At 40.5% G+C, this 15,907-nt stretch overlaps 1 protein-coding gene across 1 annotated transcript; it reads right to left on the bottom strand.

Moving 5' to 3' along the window:
* Positions 1-3,705: 3,705 nt before the first annotated feature.
* Positions 3,706-14,872, bottom strand: LOC139201718 (myosin heavy chain, fast skeletal muscle-like). The gene is made up of 39 exons (XM_070831115.1): positions 14,654-14,872; positions 14,435-14,578; positions 14,180-14,336; positions 14,072-14,099; positions 13,892-13,991; positions 13,686-13,778; positions 13,532-13,595; positions 13,352-13,450; positions 13,159-13,262; positions 12,896-13,034; positions 12,638-12,756; positions 12,206-12,355; positions 11,936-12,106; positions 11,548-11,848; positions 11,371-11,444; positions 11,188-11,275; positions 10,925-11,042; positions 10,712-10,835; positions 9,499-9,635; positions 9,153-9,408; positions 8,826-9,068; positions 8,566-8,742; positions 8,340-8,485; positions 8,151-8,241; positions 7,662-8,051; positions 7,420-7,546; positions 7,214-7,332; positions 6,933-7,129; positions 6,177-6,360; positions 5,883-6,048; positions 5,642-5,766; positions 5,238-5,546; positions 4,945-5,148; positions 4,728-4,853; positions 4,466-4,636; positions 4,269-4,373; positions 4,082-4,177; positions 3,836-3,967; positions 3,706-3,741 (listed from the first exon to the last, which is right to left on the bottom strand). Exons 1-39 carry the CDS (start codon positions 14,858-14,860, stop codon positions 3,721-3,723), a joined length of 5,802 nt encoding a protein of 1,933 aa, XP_070687216.1. The 5' UTR covers positions 14,861-14,872; the 3' UTR covers positions 3,706-3,720.
* Between the last annotated feature and the right edge of the window lie 1,035 nt (positions 14,873-15,907).

Raw genomic sequence — 15,907 nt, 5'->3', positions numbered from 1 at the left:
GAAGAGTAGGATGGGAAAGAAACCACATTAATCCTTCAGTCTCCTTCTTGAGCAGAGATTTTGGCAAAATTGGAATTTAGGAGCTTTAGGATTATACCACAATCTTGTTCATGAGCTTTTTCCACATTTAGCCAGAATTGTCACTTCCAACTTGCCAAAATTCACAGCTGAATTGATGCGCTCACAAGAGGGAATAGCCTGAATTGAAAGTTAGATAATAAATAAAGATATCTAAGATTCCAAGTCTACTTTATAACTATGATGAAGATGATATGTAACTGTCAACCAGAACAGGGGTAGGGCAAAACACATACCAATCAAAATACTCCACACGTAAGAGTTGATTATGCGGCAGGAGAGGTTTGAGGCATTGATATATTTAGATGTGTTTTTTTCTGTGTTCCAGGGTCACCACTGGAATCCATTGCAGCTGCCATGACTACAGAGGGTCATCGCCCAAAGCGAATGAGTGAGATTTGAGTGTTTCCACAGCAACATTCAAGCCAACAGGTGGTGGGTATAGCATGGGGGAGTGCAGTGTCACTATGTCAGACTACGCTGTGATACTGAGCTTTTATCAGGAGCATGCTCACTAGTTTTCTTCAGCATTAGTGCTTCAAATGTTAGTGATGTTAGATACATTTTTCTTGGTTGTTGTCGGTCTTTAAACAGTGTGAAGAAATGTTTACTTTTACCACTTAGTGGGAGGTTTAAAACAGCTCATATTATCTATGATTTACAGAAATTGTGTGCATACTTGATGTTATCATCAACTCTTATTTTAAAGAATGCAGATATTTGTATGTAAAGTTTGGTTTGTTTAAGCAATGTGGTGAAAGCTACAAGACAGTCAAAAAACAGCCCTACAGCTAAAGTGGGTTTTTCTCATTTGTCCTGCTATCCCTGATTGTTCATTTCGAGAAGGTGTTACGCTTAACCCCTTTTTGCCGACGGGAGCGCCTGCAGCCCCATTGCATATCTATTTTTCAATGCCAATAGAGTTGCAGGCAAATAAGATTTCTTATAAAAAACCAGAGGAATTACACTTTCATATCACGCATTCAACCTGTCCCAGAGCGCTGTTTCCTTCCACTAATGTGTTTGCAGAAATCCAGTATAAAGCGCATACAAAAAAAACGTTAAAATCCAGACCGCGGGTATTCGCTGCGCTTCCTACGCTGGAATGTAGGTCATCATCGTTGTTGTGAGCATGAACTATCACATGGTTTTCAAAAAGTTGTTTATTGTTTATTGCACTTTTTAGCAATTTATTCTGGACATAAGTCTATACATATTATTAAAACTTGGGATATAAGGGTTTTATTGATGTATAGCAAATTAAAATGCTCCAATGGCACTACAGCATGTAAAAATGTAAAGATATGCTCTGGCTTGTTCTATGGTGGCTATTAAAGGGTTAAGCAAGGGTTTCTCAACCTTTTCCTATCGTAATTTTTAAATCCCATAATTCTCATAATCTAGTTCCAGATCTGTAAAGTTTGTGAGTTGAGCACAACATTATTTTATTACATTTCCAAGAGCATGAAAAGGGAACTCTTACTGCTCCCTCATCATGCCCCTTAAAGGCCCTCACACTCTGTCTATTTTAGAAACATCCCTCAGATCTTCAATTTCTGACACCTGTTGACTGACTGTAATCACTGGGGGCTACTTATGTATGCTAATTCCACTATTTGTTATTAATGAAATGGAGTTCTACTTAACAGCAGATTTACAAAATAGTGTATATGCAACAGCATTGTTTGATGTCTTAGCAATGTATTGAGCTAGAGCTGTAGCACTAGTAATGACTAAAAAAAAACTACATACACTTGATAATAACCTCAGTATTGAAACATTAAACTATTTCATGAAACAATTTCATAATATAGGAAGTTAGTTTAAAAGTGTTACCTAACTTTTCATTGTAGGAAAAATGTTAATAATATTAAGATGATTAATGAATTAAAAAAAGTTGCTCTCATACACATCATGCTGTGTAACAGTACTGTATATTTGGACAACTGTGTTGTGAAGCATTTCACCACTAACATGAAGTTAATGGAGGACTTCGACCACACTCAAACTTCAATTGGAATCCTTGCATTGGGTGTGTTTTGCTTACAAAGCAGAAGTTAAATACGGGACAGGACAAATGCCACATATGGTTAGGGTGGCAGCTGATGAGCTTGGCATTTGTTGCCTGTACATACATCTTATGTTTCAGTTTTCCATCAGCAAAGGCAGATCCTGACTTTGTGATAATCCCTACTTAAAATAGATCACTGTAATTCTTGGTTTTTTGTTTTGTTTATTCATTGATTTGCATAGATATTGAAACATACAGTAAAAGCACATATGTATTCTAATCCTTTTCCATTTAATTTATTTGATAAAAAAGTACTAGCTTAAAATTCTAAATAGTAAATGGGGCAAAACAAAAAGTAAAATGCTGTTTAAATTGGACCTAGTAAGAATAGTTTTATAAGAAATAAAGATATAGAACTATTTGTGATTATATGTAAGAGATATGTGTGTGGTATTCACACTCATTAAGTAAAGCTATTAACACTTTGACTGACTCTGCAGACAGCGCTTCAAGACCATTTTTGGCTCCACACACAACACAGCACTTTGAATGTCAACCGTTCCAGTTGCTGAGTAACATACTTTTTAAATGTCACAGGCAATAGTGTTGCCTGTTGCAAGTGTGAAAATTTCCACATTCAATTCCCACCCAGTAAAGTAACATGATTTTGTCATTTGTAATCTGAAAAATCTCCTGTGACAAAGAATGATTTACAGACAAAAATGTTGAATTCACTAGGTAAGTAAAGTGTACTCAATAATCACTCACACTTCCAGTCATCCAGTGGCTCGAGTTGAATGTATTTGAACTGAATTGAATATGTCTGCATGTACTCAGACAGACACTATTATATGTGATTAGCTTCTACACTATGTGATATAGAAATATCAAGTCCTTTCCATTCACATGCTTGGCTCTGTAGTGTACCTGATTTATACAAAGGTTATCAATTATTTTATTCCCTCTGCCTATTTTAATATCTATTATATATTATTAGATTTAATATATAGTTTGTCATTTGTTGATTTTGTGAGCAGCAAGTTTTGATTCTTGAATACCAGAGATTATTGTTCTGTCAGCCCTGCCTATGGTCTCCAAAGAAAGTTCATAAGTGAAAGTTCATGTTGGAGTAGGGAAGTGATTTGTCTACTTCCATGTCTCTTTTCCAGGTTAGGATTAAAGTGATTTAAGTGACATACTTGATTTTCTCCCTTGAGGGATACAAATGCTCCTGAAACCCAGGTCAATATGCACATAAGGGACAGGTTTTCTAGCTGCCCATACCACCTTCACCTCAAAAATTAAGGTTAGTGTAGAATTTTGGTGACTGGTTTGCTTAAAACTTTGCTTTCTGTCACAGTGATCTCATTTCAGGGAGGACTAATAAGAATATACATTGATATATAGACTATGCATTAATTAAAGATTGTGTAACTAATTTAGTTGCTGCAGCTTTTTAACGTGCTACAAATTCTTCAAATCGAAACTCTAAAATTACATAACTACCTTTCATGAGAAGAAAAGAGATGAAAGTAGTACAGACAGCAATTTTAGAGCATCAATTTAATCTTTATTTCAGCATGAAATGTATCATATTATATGATTGAACACAGTGAAACATTCAGTGTGCTTTACTCAGCTGCTTCTTTTCCCTGTGAAAAACAGATACATGGTTTGTGTGAGTTTGATTTTAATATGTTTGATGATGACTATTTTCGAGATTTTTCACTAAAATTAAGTATTTACCTTGCCAGTGTCACGGCTCTTTGCTCTCAGTTTGTTGACCTGGGACTCTGCAATGTCAGCACGCTCCTCAGCCTCCTCCAGTTCATGCTGGATCTTCCTGCACTTGGACAGATGAACATTGGCCTGTTCCTCCTAGAGACAGAGAACATAGAAAAATATTTAAATGTTGAAATCACCCGTAGGCCTAGTGTACATGAAAAAACTGTAACAAGTTGTCATTGTTTAAAATAAATGTGTTCTCCTTACCGCTTCCTCAGCCTGCCTCTTGTAGGCCTTCACCTTGAGCTGCAGCTTGTCAACCAGATCCTGCAGCCTGGTGACATTTTTCTTGTCCTCCTCAGTCTGTGATAGAAGATATAGATTGGCAATATTTTAATGCGGAGTATATTAGATTGATGTGTATCCTACATGGCAAGTCTTAATGTGGTTGTACCTGGTAGGTGAGCTCTTTCACCCTCCTCTCATATTTGCGGACACCCTTAACAGCATCTGCTCCACGTCTCTGCTCACCCTCAACCTCTGTCTCAAGCTCACGCACCTTCAAAAAAACAGCAAATTCACTGAATACTTAGAGTTAATGTTTTTTCTTACATTTGTTTGACTGTTCAAATCTTAACATGACTTTCTTACCCTAGACTCAAGTTTCTGGAGCTGCTTCTTGCCACCCTTCATGGCCAGGTTCTCAGCCTCATCCAGGCGGTGCTGCAGGTCCTTGACAGCGACCTCCAGGTTCTTCTTCATCCTCTCCAGGTGAGCACTAGTATCCTGCTCCTTCTTCAGCTCCTCAGCCATCATAGCAGCCTAGAAGAACCAGCACTCAATGTTTACCAAAATGTGAAACTAAAAATAGTTATTTGCAGTTAAAAACAGACCAAGTGAAATTTAAACCTACATCAGTGATGGCCTTCTTGGCCTTATCCTCTGCATTCCTGGCTTCCTGAACAGAGTCATCCACTTCACTCTGGACCTGGACCAGGTCAGTCTCAAGCTTCTTCTTGGTGTTCAGGAGGCTTGTGTTCTAAAAGATTAGAAATTAGTTAAGTAATCACTTGCCTGACATTCACAATAGATTGGTCTATTAGTAGAGAAATGTATAAAAAAGTGTTCACCTGGGAGTGCAGAAGTCCAACACGCTCACTGGCGTCCACCAACTCCTGCTCAGCAATTTTGCGGCTTCTCTCTGTCTGTTCCAGAGCAGCTCTGAGTTCCTCAATTTCAGCCACCATGAGACCATTCCTGCGGTCTACCATAGCAGCTTGTTCCTTGAAGTCATCCTGAGCTCTGACAGCATCATCAAGGTGCAGTTGTGCATCCTAGTGAAACATATCAGGCAAATGTTAACATGAATGCTGAAATGAAGCTGCACTGAGTAGTTTGGACATAGTCTGGACAATAACACTACCTTCAGCTGTGCCTGCACATTCCTCAGCTGCTTCTGGGACTCAGCAGCCTGGCGATTGGCGTGGCTCAGCTGAATCTCCATCTCATTCAGATCTCCCTCCATCTTCTTCTTGATTCTCAGGGCATCGTTCCTGCTTCTGACCTCAGAATCCAGAGTACTCTGCATGGAGTCAGTCACCCTCTGGCTGTTCCTCTTGATCTGCTCCATCTCCTCATCTTTTTCTGCCAACTTCCTGTCCACCTCACCCTTAATCTGGTTGAGCTCCAGCTGGACACGCAGGATCTTAGACTCTTCGTGTTCCAGAGTTCCCTAATGATTTTAGTAAGAAATATCAATTCATTTCTGCCTTCAAACCTTTGACAATATATTTGTCTGTGATGAAGATTATCTTTTGATAAATGTACCTCAGCCTCTTCAAGAGCTGTCTGGATCTCAGCCTTCTCTGTCTCCACCTGCTTCTTGGACTTCTCCAGCTCATGGATGCTCTTGCCAGTCTCACCAATCTGTTCAGTCAGATCTGAGATCTCCTCTGCAGAGAGATGTATGTGTTTTATTTTGTTAAGCCTTAAAATGTAAAATACAGTTACTTTATTCTAACACATACACGTGTTGAATTCATGCAGCTGTTATCTGATGAGAACTCACGTTGGAGGTTCTTGTTTTCGCGCTTCATGGTCTCCAGCTGGTCGAGAGCCTCTTCATAAGAGTTCTTCATCTTGAACAGCTCAGTGCTGAGAGAACGGGCCTCCTTCTGAGCTCCTTCAAGCTCGGCCTGACCCTCCTCATACTTCTGTTTCCACTCTGCCAACACCTAAATGAGACAATGCATAGAGTTCAGTTGGTTATGTGCATTAGGTGATGACCATAGAACGATGGCAAAAGACAAATAAATACATTTAGTTCATGGTTTGTTTGTATAGTATGGTAAAGTATATGCACCTTGTCAAAGTTCCTCTGCTTCTTGTCCAGGTTGGCAGCCAGTCCATTGGCCCTCTCCACATCAATCATGAGGTCCTCCACCTCACTCTGGAGCCTCTGTTTGGTTTTCTCCAGAGAAGCACACTTGGAATTCACTGCCTCAATCTGCTCCTCAGCCTCCTGAAGGCGCTGGGCCAACTTTTTCCTGTTTGAAAAAGAACATTTGTATCTCAGTGAACTCCTTAAAGTTTACTGAAGGTATAAGAACCTGCAATGTGAGTTCTTCCCACATTATGTAACATTTACCTGAAGCCAATCGGTCCGATTATACCACTTCAAACAAGACAATACCCAGCTGAAATTTAGATTGTCTAAAGCCATCTTTGGATAGCAAGTCTTTTCATATCCATACATATTGTCTCTGGGAATTAAGTAGCCCCAAAACTGTTGGCAAATGCTATTTGCACTTGGGTGTCAGTAGCCAAAAACACAATTTCACTATTGAGTTTAGGAATTTGCCATTCTTATACCACATGACTGGACTGTGTGTAAACTGCTGAATAGTGGCCATCTAGCACCCATGTACAAAAAGAAAAGTGTTCAGGCTTCCCAGTTTGACCTATAAGAGTTTCTGTTGGGTGATGTCACTTATTTTGCTGCCATCGGGGCAATAAATTACTAAAAAGTGCAAATAAGGCACTCATACTAGTGCTGCAGTTGTCAGTTGACTAAAATTGAAATGCTGCACTGGCATGTAATTATTCTAATGTTACTCACTTGGCCTCCTCAAGCTCCTCAGTGCGCTGGATGGCATCAGTTTCATACTTCGTTCTCCACTGAGCCACCTCACTATTGGCCTTGGACATTCCACGCTGCAGCTCGGCCTTGGCCTCCTGCTCCTCCTCAAACTGCTCCCTCAGCAGATCACAGTCATGGCGGGCTGATTGCAGTCCATGAGCAAGAGCATTCTTGGCCTGGTGTGAGAAATAATATTGAGTGAGCAAATTGTCTAAATAACACACATACAGCTTATCTTTCCACACTTAATGGTTTCTTACCTTGACCTCCTCTTCAATCTGTCTCTTCAGCTCCTCAATCTGCTGTGTGAAGGCCTGTTTGCCTCTGGTCAGCTGGGACACAAGAGCTTCTTTCTCTTCAATTTGACGGCTGAACTCACCTTGTGGGAAAGATGTCACAATGCATTAGTTTATGTTCCCTTTCTCAATAATACGCAACAGATCGTTCAATGATAATTTGTAGGTACCATTTTCTGTCAGGAGACGTGCTTTCTGTCCACCCATGTCATTGATCTGACGGACATTTTCATCATTCTTGGTCTTCAGTTCACTAAGTTGGTCCTCAAGGGTACGGCACATCTTTTCAAGATTTCCCTAATGAGAAAAACCGAGATCAGTTAAGTCATCAGCTTTCATTTATAATATGAATTACCTTATTGACTGTACTAATTTGATTATTGAATCAAAACACATTTAATGCATTGTGTACCTTTGCTTTAGCAACAGCCTCCATGTTGCTGGAGAGGTCATCAATCTCCATCTTGTATTCACTCTTTTCCTTCTCGAGCTTCTGCTTGACACGCTGGAGGTTGTCGATCTGCTCTCCCAGCTCAGCAACGCTGTCAGCCTGCTTCTTGCGAAGAGCAGCGGCAGTGGCTTCATGCTGCAGAGTGGACTCCTCAAGGTCACGACGGAGCTTCTGGAACTCAGCTTCACGCTTCTTGTTCATCTCAATCTGAGCAGCAGTGGCACCACCGGCCTCCTCCAGCCTCTCACTGATCTCCTCAAGTTCCCTGGCAAGGTCAGCTCTCTGCTTCTCAACCTTGGCACGAGCAGCACGCTCAGCCTCAATCTCCTCCTCCAGCTCTTCAATACGAGCCTGTTGAATGTAGGTGTGTTGCCTTTTAGTTAACTTTCACCTTTAATCCACAAAACATGAAATGTATGCAGTAATGTTTTATGTAATGCAATATGTCACCTGAAGCTCTTTGATCTTCTTCTGAAGCTGAGCACCCAATGACTGCTCATCCTCAATCTTGCTAAGGAGCTGACTGATTTCAAAGTCCTTCCTGTGAGAATAATAGATAAAGTACATAGTAAGAGTTCATGCAGTTGACCAAAAATGTAACACAAAACAGTTGTTGTAAAAACTCAAAAACACTGTTACTTTTTAATTTTCTCGTCAGACTGCTGCTTGTCATTCTCAAGATCCATTATGGATTCCTGGGCCAGTTTCAGATCACCCTCCAGCTTCCTCTTGGCTCTCTCAAGGTCCATACGCAGCTTCTTCTCTTGCTCCAGAGAACCCTCAAGCTGAACATTGTTGTAAAGTTTAAGTTATCACGTTCAAGAGAGATCTTGCTTTGCCAATCCAAGTGACTCTGTGTACTTACGTCATCCACTTGCTGCTCAAGCTTGGTCTTGGCCTTGGTCAGAGTGTTGACTTTGTCTTCCTCAGCCTGCAGGTCATCAAGAGTCTGCTGATGGGCCTCCTGAAGGGCTTTCTTTTCCTTGGTCAGCTTAGCAATGCTTTCGTCCTGAGAGGCCATCTCCTCGGTCAGGTTCTTCACCTAAGTTTGCAAGAAAGATGTTGCTATTATATGATAATCCTTAAATGTTTCTTGATCTTCTAGAAATATTTATATTTACAAACCTTGTTCTCAGTGGCATGTTTCTCCTTCTCCACTTTGGCCAAGGTAAGCTCCAGGTCATCAATATCCTTCTTAAGCTCAGAGCATTCATCCTCCAGCTTTCTCTTCTTGGCAGTGAGCTCAGCATTGATTTCCTCTTCATCCTCCAGTCTCTCAGTTGTCTCTTTGAGTTTGGCCTCCAACTGAATCTTACTCTTGATAAGTCCTTCACATCTCTCCTCGGCATCTGACAGATTTTCTGATTCCTAATTCATTTTATGAAAATACACATTAACACATCAACACTGAAACACATGAAAAAGTACAACTCTCAGTTGACGTGTCCTTACTGATGTCACTTGCAGCTGCAGATCATTCTTCTCCTGCAGAAGGGACACCATCTTCTCCTCCAGTTCCTTCTTCTTGGCCAGGGCAGTAGCCAAGTCAGTTGTCATCTTCTCATAGTTCTCCTTCATCTGCATCAGCTCCTTCTCAGTTTCAGCACTCTTGAGCAGAGGCTTGATCTTGTAGTACACCTTCATCCATGGCCAGTGTTTCACATTCATGAATGAGCGGACGTTGTACTGGATGGTGTAAACGGCATCCCTATGGAGAAGAAGTTGCTATTACAGTCCAAGTCATTTTTCATTATTCACTCCATGATTGTGTGCTCAGAATTAGCCATTTTCAACATGCCTCCGCTCCGTCATCTGCACAAACTCCCTCCTCATGAGGAAAGCACGGCAGAGAGCCTGAGTCATGGTGACCAGGGCTGCCAGCTTTTCATCTCTCATCTCCTCAAGGGTACCCAGCAGACCTGCCTTGAAGAACACCTGAACAAAAATGTTAATTCACTGAAGGTCAGCGATATGCACAACACTAAACACTGAACTCTAAAAGACTCAGGATATGGATCATGATAAAGATCTGTAACACTGTAATATCACAAAAAGATAAACAATTATTATGCTAAATGGCTGAAAGCAGCTGTGTTTTTTCATGAAAATTTAGATCCTGTATGATAATGTCAGCACTCTGACGGGTGAGTTTTGCTAAATGTCAAGTGAGTCAGACTTGTGATGACTGGTGAGTTATGGAAACAGGCTCACTCAGTATACAAGTACATTCTGAATTTGGATGCAGGAATGATCTATGTAAAATATACTGCAGCTTATTAAATTTGTAGTCATATGTAGAGCACAAGAATTATTTAGAATCTCGTTTAGCTTCATCAGGATCAGATTTCGCAACACTTTAATACAGTAAACAATGAAAGATAATCATGCTACATTGCTGATGACAGCTGCATTTTTCCTTTAATGAATCTTCAGTCGCCTATGATCACATTAGCACTTCTACACGTGTGAGTTTTGCCAAATTCCATTATAGTCAACCTTTTAACAACTGTGTTATGGTTATTTCAAAAGCAATTGAAATGCATTCAAATTCTGAAGCAGCTGCTTTGACAAGACAGGGTCACTCGACATATGCATTCTGAATTTGTTAGCAGCTGTCATCTAAATACAAAGTACTTAGCAATCCATATTGGGTGAATAGACCATACCAGAATCAAGCAATAAATTATAGAACTGTCTTGTGGCAAACAGAAAAATAAAAGAAGTAGAAGAATTAGAAGAAGTTTGTGCAGTCTCCTATTATTCATATGCAAAATTTGGTGAAAATCTTGTAGTAGGAGTAAGGGTTAAAGTGTTTTCCTTAAGATATAGAGTACCCACTACAGAAAGACATTGGGGTATAAGATCATTAGCTCAAAAGTAATGAGGCAAAATGTACTGCCTCTTCAATGGACACATGGTGGCAGTATTTCCCTGAATTCTTGGTCTTTGGAAAAGGACACTGAAGGAGCACTGAAAAACCTAACCCCCTTGGCAAGTACACTGCTGCTTACCTTGGTGTGTCCAAATCTGTACTGGTCATGATCAACATCAATTGATCCAAGCAGCTTCTCTGAGGCCTTTTTGTTGTCAATGAACTGGCCCTCAGGGATGACACCAGCATTCAGCACCTTGTACCTTTTTTTTTATTAGAGAGTTAAAGGTCAGTATGAGCAGTTTCTTTTCATCTTCTACATCAAAATTTCTACTAAACTATCCACTGATACCTCTGCTTGAAGTCAGCATAGGGGATTCTGCTGGGGAAACCTTTTCTGCAGATTCTGATACCCTCCAGGACACCGTTACACCTGAGCTGGTGGATGACCAAAAAGTTCTCCATCAGACCTGTAAAATAGACATTTCTTAATTATTTCCATGAAAGAATAGTTTATTAATAGTGGCTCAGTCTCTTTGTTGAAGCAACACAAAATTGAGTAAACCATGTCAACAAAACCAATTGTCAAATTGAGACTATGTTCTCTGTATGTACCTGGAGTCTTCGACTCATTGGGAATCAGGCAGCGCACAAAGTGAGGATGGGTGCTCCTCAAGTTAGTCATCAGCTTGCCCAAGTTCTCCTGTAGATGCAAAAGGGTAACTCTTGTAATGAAATGTAACACTTTTGAGTGGCATGAACTGGTTTTACACCAAAGTTTGCAATGCTAAACCTCACCCTAAACTGTGAGGACACAGTCTGCATAGAACCACCCTTCTTCTTGCCTCCCTTCTTGCCGCCGCCACCAGACTCTGTGGATGATTTGAAGTAGACATGTAAGTAGACATTATCACATGCTAGATAAAAATACACAATATCTACAACTTTACAAGTCTGTTATAGTTAGTATCATACCCTCAACAACGGGAGGATACAGAACAGCCAGCAGTTTAACGGGAGACTTCTGGTACAGCTGCACCACAGACTCATTCAGTGGATCCTTGTTCTTGTCCAGCCAGCCACAGATATTGTAGTCCACGGTACCAGCATAGTGCACCAGGGAGAAGTGAGCCTCAGCCTTGCCCTTGGCCGGTTTTGGCTTCTCAAATGCTCTGTTTTTGCCAAGATGCTGGTCGTACAGCTTGTTCTTGAAGGATGTATCTGTTGCCTTGGGGAACATGCACTCCTCTTCAAGGATGGAGAAGATGCCCATGGGCTTGAAAAAGGTGGGAAGAAGTACGTCATTAGGTGATACTTAACGTCAAAGTAAGAACAATTATGTAGAATCCCACAATTAAATTACCTTTTCAATCAGCTCAATGCAGGCAGCCAAGTCCATGCCAAAGTCGATGAACTCCCAGATAATACCCTCCTTCTTGTACTCCTCTTGCTCCAGGACAAACATGGTGTGGTTAAAGAACTGTTGCAGTTTCTCATTGGTGAAGTTGATGCACAGCTGCTCCATGCTGTTGTACTGTGAAGGGACACATAATCAGCATTATGTCTTGCAGACAATAAGAATAATTCATTAATGAAAAGTATCAGCTGCTGAATAGTTTGAAATGAAGCTTACATCAAAGATTTCAAAGCCAGCGATATCCAGGACTCCAATGAAGAACTGCCTTGGTTGTTTAGTGTCCAACATCTGGTTGATACGGATGACCATCCACAAGAACATCCTCTCATAGATAGACTTGGCCAGGGCAGGCACAGCATTCATCACCTTAACAAAAGAATGTGTTTTAAAGTCAGTCAACATTTTGTACAACACTGGATTACTGGTACTCTGAACTTCTTTTATTGAGATAAATGGCATGTAAGATCCAAGATACAAAAAATTTACACCTAAAAAGATCCTTAATTGATACTACATCTTGCATTTAGCATTCAACATTAAAAACTGAGAATGGTAATAAATTTACATTGTCATTGCATTTGTTTTTTTGGTAAAACCAACATAACATATGTGTTTTTTAATGATAGGACATGATTCATTCATGTTTACCTGAGGCACAGTCTGTCCCTTGGTGACAAACTCATTTCCGACCTTCACTCTGGGATAGCACAGAGCCTTCAGCATGTCAGCAGAGTTCAGACCCAGCAAGTAAGCAACCTTGTCAGCATCTGAAATTAGTTCAGTGATTTACAATTAATACAGACAGTATGTGACTGTGATTGTCGAACATGACATAAGATAAACTGCTGTGATTAAAAACTCTAACGTTATTTGAGTGTTTAATCTGAGCGAACATTAAACACTCACCCTCTGTGCCATCGGGCTCAGCCTGCTCCTCACGCTGCTTCTGCTTGAACTTCATGTTACCATGGTGGAGCACAGCACCAGTCATCTTGTAGATGCTCATTTTCTCTTCACCAGTGAAGCCCAGGATGTCGATAGCATTCTGTGTTCAAAAGAGGTGTCCACACAAAGCATAATCACTTTAGAACGTGCATTTAAGAGAGCAGTTGTAATGTTGCATTAATGCACAGAGTATATTTAAGTATTTTGACATGAAGGTCACGCACATCAGTGGCTTCCAGCTCAACTTTGTCATCAATGCTGGCCACAGTGATCTGACCCTGACTGCACATGGGGAAGTCGTAGGGGTTGGTTGATATGAGCGACAATTCTAGAGATAAAAAAGATGACAAGTTCAATGGATTGCTTCATATGAAAACTGAGTAGATTTGACATTGTGCAAGAAATCAGTCTGTTTACCAATCAGCTCGGGCTTGTGGTTGGTCATCATCTGGTAGAAGATGTGGTAGCCTCTTTCATCAGGAAGCTGGAATGTCACTCTAGACTTCTCCAGCAGATCTACAAATGTAGTTCATAAGTCAGAGCCTGTCCGCTTCTCTATTCCAGTTATTTCTATTTACTATGAGGATTTTTACTTACATGTCTCAATATCAGCACTAGACAGTTTGCCAGTTGCGCCGAAATGGATTCTGATGAATTTACCCTGTTTTGAACAAAGCAAATTTTAACATCTCTCTACATGGACAATCTATAAAGTTTCCTCTCTCATGAGTAGAAGTCAGTCCATACTTACAAAACGAGAAGAGTTGTCATTCCTCACAGTTTTGGCGTTACCATAGGCCTCCAGCAGGGGATTGGCTGCAATAATCTGATCCTCCAGTGACCCCTATAATGCAAGTTCAAAGATGATATTAGAAAATTGCTATTTTTTCTCCAGGAAAAATATTCCTCACATAAAGAACACTGAATTGTAATCATCATTCAGTAACATTCTCCCACCTTTGAGGTGTCCCTCTTCTTGTCTCCACCAACTGAGATTGTTGCAAAGTACTGGATGACACGCTTGGTGTTCACAGTCTTTCCAGCACCAGATTCTCCACTAGGTATAGATACAGCGTTATCAGAATTTGATCAAGATGTTTGATCATAGGAAGCAAAGTCAACAAATGTGTAACTTACGTGATCAAGACAGACTGGTTCTCCCTATCTGTTAAATGAATAACAAAGGAATTAACTATGTTTTTCTGCAACAGAAACTCCATCTACATTGTTATGGTAATGACTTACCAATTTGCATGAACTGAAAAGCGTTGTCAGAGACAGAGAAGATGTGGGGTGGAGCCTCCATACGCTTCTTGCCTCTATAGGCAGATACGACTTCAGAATCGTACACTGGGAGCCACTTGTAGGGGTTCACAGTGGCACAGAACAACCCAGAGTAGGTCTGAAAGTAATGATAGAGACTGAACAGTTACCTCTATGTTTCCTGCAAGTGTGGCCATTTTCAATATTTCTCTTTTCTCATTAGGCAGGTTGTCTTACGTAGATCATCCATGCTGCATAACGCTCTTTGAGGTTATACAACACAGAGGCTTCATTGAGATGGGTCATCATGGCCATGTCCTCAATTTTGTCAAACTTGGGAGGATTCATTGGAGAGACGTCATCTTCTTTGACTGTCCTCTCCTGAAACAGGACATGGATCACAATGAGATCTGATCATATTAAATGCCCAGTTGACTCTGACTTTCTGATACTAACCTCCTCAGTGTCCAGGACTTTGACAGTGACTTTGCCACCATCTTTCTTGGTGATTGTTCCCTTCAAGTACAGCTCCTTGACATCAGCCACGTAGCAGGCGGACTTGGCATCAAAGGGTTTGCTTTGAGCCTCAATTCTCTCCTTCTCTGGCTTACGGAGGTAAATGGCAGCTTTGCCGTAAACGGCCATCTCCGCGTCCGTACTCATGGTGGCGGTTTATTTCTATGTAGGAAGTCAAACAATAGCAATTTTAGACTGACTTTTTCTTTTCATGTGATTGAACAGTGCCTAGACAATAACACCAAAATAGTGCTTTTGCATCCTTTCAATTTGCCTTCACTTTAGTTAACGCCTTTCAACTACTAATTATTACAAGTAACACTTACAGTTATTTGATTTTTAGCTAAATTGGATACACAGCATAAATTAAACATTCATCCATTAGCCACATTTGCTTATCCTGTGGGATGCAGGCTAGAGCTGATCCCAGCTGACAGTGAGCGAGAGGTTAGCTACACCTGACACACAGCGCTGACATGTAGAGACAGACCACCATCAACTTTCACATCCACACCTACAAGCAATTAAGAGTCACCAATTAATATAATTTGTGGGAGGGAAGGCCTCAGACGGTTTGACAAGTTCAGCCTCAGAACCTTCATCCTCAGGAGGCTCTGAGGCTAATTGATTAAACATACAAATACTTGTTAACACATGTTTAAAAAGTAATCAGTAAAACTTGTACATACCTTGTTCTTTCCCTTTGAAGAAAGTCTTATATTCCACAGTCCTGTTGAAAACAACCAGGAAACAACCAGAAATTAACTGTAAAAATGTAACTTACTCCTAAATGTATTATATTGTAAAGTTACAAGGAAAATATGAAGTACATCTTGTGTCAGAGGAAAGCACAGAGTGCATTAAAGAATAACACATATGCATCATTTTTACATGATAATCATTTTTGAACTATTGTCTAAGAAATACATCTGAATAGCACAATGCAAATGCACTAGCAGTAGGTCCTCACCACAAGCAGAAACGTCTCTGTGCTACCACACACTCTGAGGCTCTCCTTGGGCCCCTTATATTTGATCTGGCTTGCTTACAAAGCAAAGCTTAAAGCAGGGTAACATGCCAAGTATGGTTGGAATGACAGCCGAGACTTGAAGCATTGGAAATTTTTTGCTGGCACGAAATTTCAGAGAATCCCCACCTGAAATAGTGGAAGGGTTTTTTTGAAACACTGAACAT

The sequence above is a fragment of the Pempheris klunzingeri genome, chromosome 5, assembly GCF_042242105.1.
Source record: "Pempheris klunzingeri isolate RE-2024b chromosome 5, fPemKlu1.hap1, whole genome shotgun sequence".
NCBI classification, from domain to species: Eukaryota; Metazoa; Chordata; class Actinopteri; order Acropomatiformes; family Pempheridae; genus Pempheris; species Pempheris klunzingeri.
The sequence above is the reverse complement of the archived record's forward strand: the minus strand, read 5'-3'. Positions and strand labels throughout refer to the sequence as shown.

What these genes read in the sequence shown, in the direction of transcription:
- LOC139201718 (XM_070831115.1), bottom strand. Translation starts at nt 14,860, where the DNA reads ATGAGTACGGACGCGGAGATGGCCGTTTACGGCAAAGCTGCCATTTAC. An exon ending in AACCAGTCTGTCTTGATCAC is followed by an intron (nt 13,992 to 14,071) that starts GTAAGTTACACA and finishes ATCTATACCTAG; the next exon opens with TGGAGAATCTGGTGCTGGAA. An exon ending in AGAGGCAGGCTGAGGAAGCG is followed by an intron (nt 3,968 to 4,081) that starts GTAAGGAGAACA and finishes CTCTGTCTCTAG; the next exon opens with GAGGAACAGGCCAATGTTCA.